The sequence below is a fragment of the Mycetomoellerius zeteki genome, unplaced genomic scaffold (genome assembly GCF_001594055.1).
Source record: "Mycetomoellerius zeteki isolate Tzet28-1 unplaced genomic scaffold, Tzet1.0 scaffold78, whole genome shotgun sequence".
Classification (NCBI taxonomy): Eukaryota; Metazoa; Arthropoda; class Insecta; order Hymenoptera; family Formicidae; genus Mycetomoellerius; species Mycetomoellerius zeteki.
In genome coordinates this window covers 1-3,848 of record NW_017257808.1, presented here as the reverse complement: position 1 = coordinate 3,848, position 3,848 = coordinate 1, and the positions used below count along the sequence as shown (strand labels likewise).

General features: G+C 36.2%; 1 protein-coding gene across 1 annotated transcript; it reads right to left on the bottom strand.

The window, feature by feature from the left end:
- Window positions 1–1,934: 1,934 nt before the first annotated feature.
- LOC108729593 (cytochrome P450 6j1) lies at window positions 1,935–3,492 on the bottom strand. The gene has a single exon (XM_018458764.1). It carries the CDS (start codon window positions 3,435–3,437, stop codon window positions 1,935–1,937), a length of 1,503 nt encoding a protein of 500 aa, XP_018314266.1. The 5' UTR covers window positions 3,438–3,492.
- Between the last annotated feature and the right edge of the window lie 356 nt (window positions 3,493–3,848).

The window sequence follows — 3,848 nt, the reverse complement described above, 5'->3', positions numbered from 1 at the left end:
TTATAAATAAATTGTTACAAGATTTATACGAGTTATTCAAAATATGTTGAACGTGATAAGTTAAATCACGTTATTCATGACTATATATATTTGTCAACCATCAATTACATTAACTCATTTTTCTCGCGCGAAATTAACGTGAAATTGATCGCATAATCTTATAGCGTTTTCGAGTGGAGTGGGTTTGAACCCGACCCGGTTCAATTAATCCATGTTTGACCCGAAAGTATCATAATCTCATCTATAGTTTTAAAAAAGCCACTTTTTTCAAATTGCCGGAAAAAGTTCGGGAAAGTTCCAGTTTTTTTCTGAAAAATTAGTTTTTTGGAAAAATTGCTGTTTTTACTATGTAAAAGACATAATAAGTAACTTCTAAACTCCTTTATAAAATTAATGCGATCTATAAAATTATGTAGCATTATTTTTATTAAAATTTTTCAGTTATCCTTCTATTTTTATAATAAAACCTAATCTAACCTTCCTTTAGTACACGGCAAAGCTTAAGTAGACAGATTTTTAACTCTAGTTTGTCACACTCAGATTCAATGAACTCCTGAAGTGTCTTTTTGTTTTTTTGTTTTTTTTTCCAAATATTTCGTTAGGAATTCAGTTTAAATCCAAATTATTTTCTAGACCTATTATTATCATATAAACATGATGATTGGATTCTATATTTAAATTTTACATTAATGGTGCAATAGTGTATGTTTTGTATGTTTTATTGAATACACTGCGCGACCTCAATCTTTTCTACAATTTCAAAATTTCTGTTAACTTATCCCTCTGTGTACTCTATACAATTATTTTCTTTACGGAAAAACCGAGAAGCAAACTTGGTTGATTTTATGAGCGCGTAAATTTTTCCAAAATAAATTTTTCTACTCTTAAGAAAAAACCGAAAAAATCCGCGATAAAATTGGAAAAATTGAGTTTTTTTCCGATCCTTTAAAATTATAATCTCATCCAATCAGAAATCAAAGTAAAGCATATGACGTCATCGATCCAACCCAGGTTAGGTTCAAACTCCATTCACTATTAACTTCTGTAAACGCTATTAGCTTCTGTTCACACAAAATACATATATAAATTCCATGCAAGACGCTAATTTTTGAGCAAATCGTTTCTTCCGTGCAATTGTATTTGCTCCGCGCTACTTTTCAACTACAATAAAATATTTATTCCGTTTCAAAGTGTCACACGATTGTCATATTCTTGTGACTGATACTAGGGTGCAGGATCGTAGTTAGTCTTTTCGCCAATGCGTTTGTGAATGCCACGATGGAACAAATGGGATGAGATATGAGAGCGGGAGGAGAGAAGGAAAAGATGAGAAAAATGGTAACCGAAGTATAAGTATTTTATTTATTTGCTATTTGATACTTATGAAATTAATCATTCTCGGATCAGTCGTATCCGGGACACAAATGGCACATTCTGTGCGCTATTTTGTAGCGTTCTGTACAAAAGGGACACTCTTTTTAGTTGTATTCCTTTTGTTTCACGCAGTAATGGATACATAATATTTCTTCTGGCTCATAGCCCATTCTTTTTACTATTGATAATATTTCTTATTTACTGAAAATGATAAAATGCTTACTTTCTTACTAAACTAAGGACTTACAATCATAATATTTATATAAAAAATATGTCAAAAATTACATAATTCTAATTATTCTGATCTTTTATTTCTGAATGTATGAAGATGATCAAATTCTTGTTTATTTCCTTGCTTAATTAAGTACTAATGAAAATATTTGCATAAAAAGATTCCGAATACCTCTTCTACTTTTATAAAGTTACAGTAATTAAAACTGATAAAATTTGAAGAGAGAGTACCATTTTTACATAAAAATAAATTGCAAACTTTTCTCTCTGATATAAAGAAATATGCACGATTAAAAACTTGAAAAAAAATTAAAAGAAGCTATTCGTACTTAAAGGTGCCGAAAATAAGCCCACAGAGCGCCTGGTGTTGGTATATCGGTGCCAGGAATCAACTTTAAAGGCATTTGCGTCTTCGGGGATAGTTCCATCTTATATTTTCTCACAATCATAGCCAAACCTGCTTTCATCTGCAGCTGGGCCATTCTTATGCCCACACAGATTCGCGGGCCTTCGCCATATGGAAGAAAAGTGAACCTATTGATATTACTTTTTTTGTCCGAATTGAATCTTTCAGGATCGTACTCTTCGGGATTTTCCCAGTATTGAGGATCTTTGTGGAGAGCTTGAACTGGTATCAAAATCTCCATTCCAAGTGGCACGCGACAGACAACTCCATCGGACCCTTTCAGTTCGAATTCTTCAGTGCAACGTTTCTTCATCAACAATGTTCCGGGTATCATCCTCATCGTTTCATTGATGACCTGGTCCATGTATGTCATCTCCCTCAAGCCTTCAAACGTGACCTCACTATTATATTTGTTGAGCACGGATATCACTTCCTCGTGTAATTTCTCTTGTATTTTTGGGTAATTAGCCAAATAAAATCCGACGAAGCTCAAAATACTGCTAGACGTCTCATAGCCATCGATAACATACGACATTGCCTGACCCGCGAGCATTTCGGTATCCAATTTATCGCCCTCTGCTCGCTCCAGTTCGACCATCAAATGGAGAAAATCGTTCCTAGGTATTCCGTCCTTTCTCCTTTGCTCCATGAGTTCTGTAACCAATGTCCTGAAAAAATTGTCGACGTGCTTCGGAATGTATTTTTGTTTCAAGATTTTATTTAACGACGGAATGAGAAATATGAGAGCGAACATAATTGTATTTCGTTTGGATGGTTTGAAGATGGCTTGTCCAAGTTTTCTGAAAGATATATCTTTTTTGTCGTCATCAAAACAGTATCCATCTACGCTGAAGCCAGCAGCAGCTACTACCTGCGCGGAGTATTTGGAAAATAAGGTCTTCAGTTCGAACTCTGTCTCTTTGTTGCTCAACTTTCTGTCCATGTAATTCTCCATCGTCGTACACACCTTTTTAACGTTTTCGAGCATCATCTTCAGTCGCATGCTGGAAAATGCGTATGTCAATCGCTTTCTGCTGTTTAACCACTTCTCACCGGACAGGCTGAAGGGATTATATGACAAGAGTTTGTCTGTTTCGTCATCAATGTGATCAGCATTTTCGGCAAAACTTGAAAAATTGGTTTGCAGCACCACTTTCACTAGTGCCGGATCCATGATCATTAACGATGGTGATGTAAAGTCATAGATCCCCACCATGCTGTGACCCTTATTGTCCTTATAGATCTTGTAACAGAAATCGGCGATGTGCATCTTCATGCAGATCACCGATAGCATATTACCGAATCCTGGCAAAGCTCCATCTACACATGGAATTCCACGTTTTTGCCAGTACTTGTAATTTCGCGTCAAATAAAAGTAAAGGGCTATAAACGCCCCGAGAATCAGAGACACTAGCACGACGGTCATGTTGCTCCTCTCAAGTAACGTTTGATCGGCTGAATCGATGTGACCCTGACCACGTATCATCTGCGACTGGTCGTGATGTAGCGAAATTGTTGATGCTGGAGTGCATTGATAGTGCCGATAAAACAAGCGAGATTGAATAATAAAATTCGCGTAGGTGATTTATACAGAGTGATTCAGAATAACCCCGTCCTTGCAAAGACGTGTTTCTGACTGATTTCTGAGACCTTTTTTTCCTCTACGAAAATTATATCCGACGCTTACCTTTTGAGTCATTAAAGAATAAAGTTATCGAATCACAGGTCGTGTATAGAAGGTAGGCAGGGGCGGTGCACTGACCATCTCACGCGACCACAAGGGGCACTCGTTCAGCCGTCTAAGGAGCCAGAGTTATTACGTTTCACATAATAAACG

What these genes read in the sequence shown, in the direction of transcription:
- LOC108729593 (XM_018458764.1), bottom strand. Translation starts at nt 3,437, where the DNA reads ATGACCGTCGTGCTAGTGTCTCTGATTCTCGGGGCGTTTATAGCCCTT.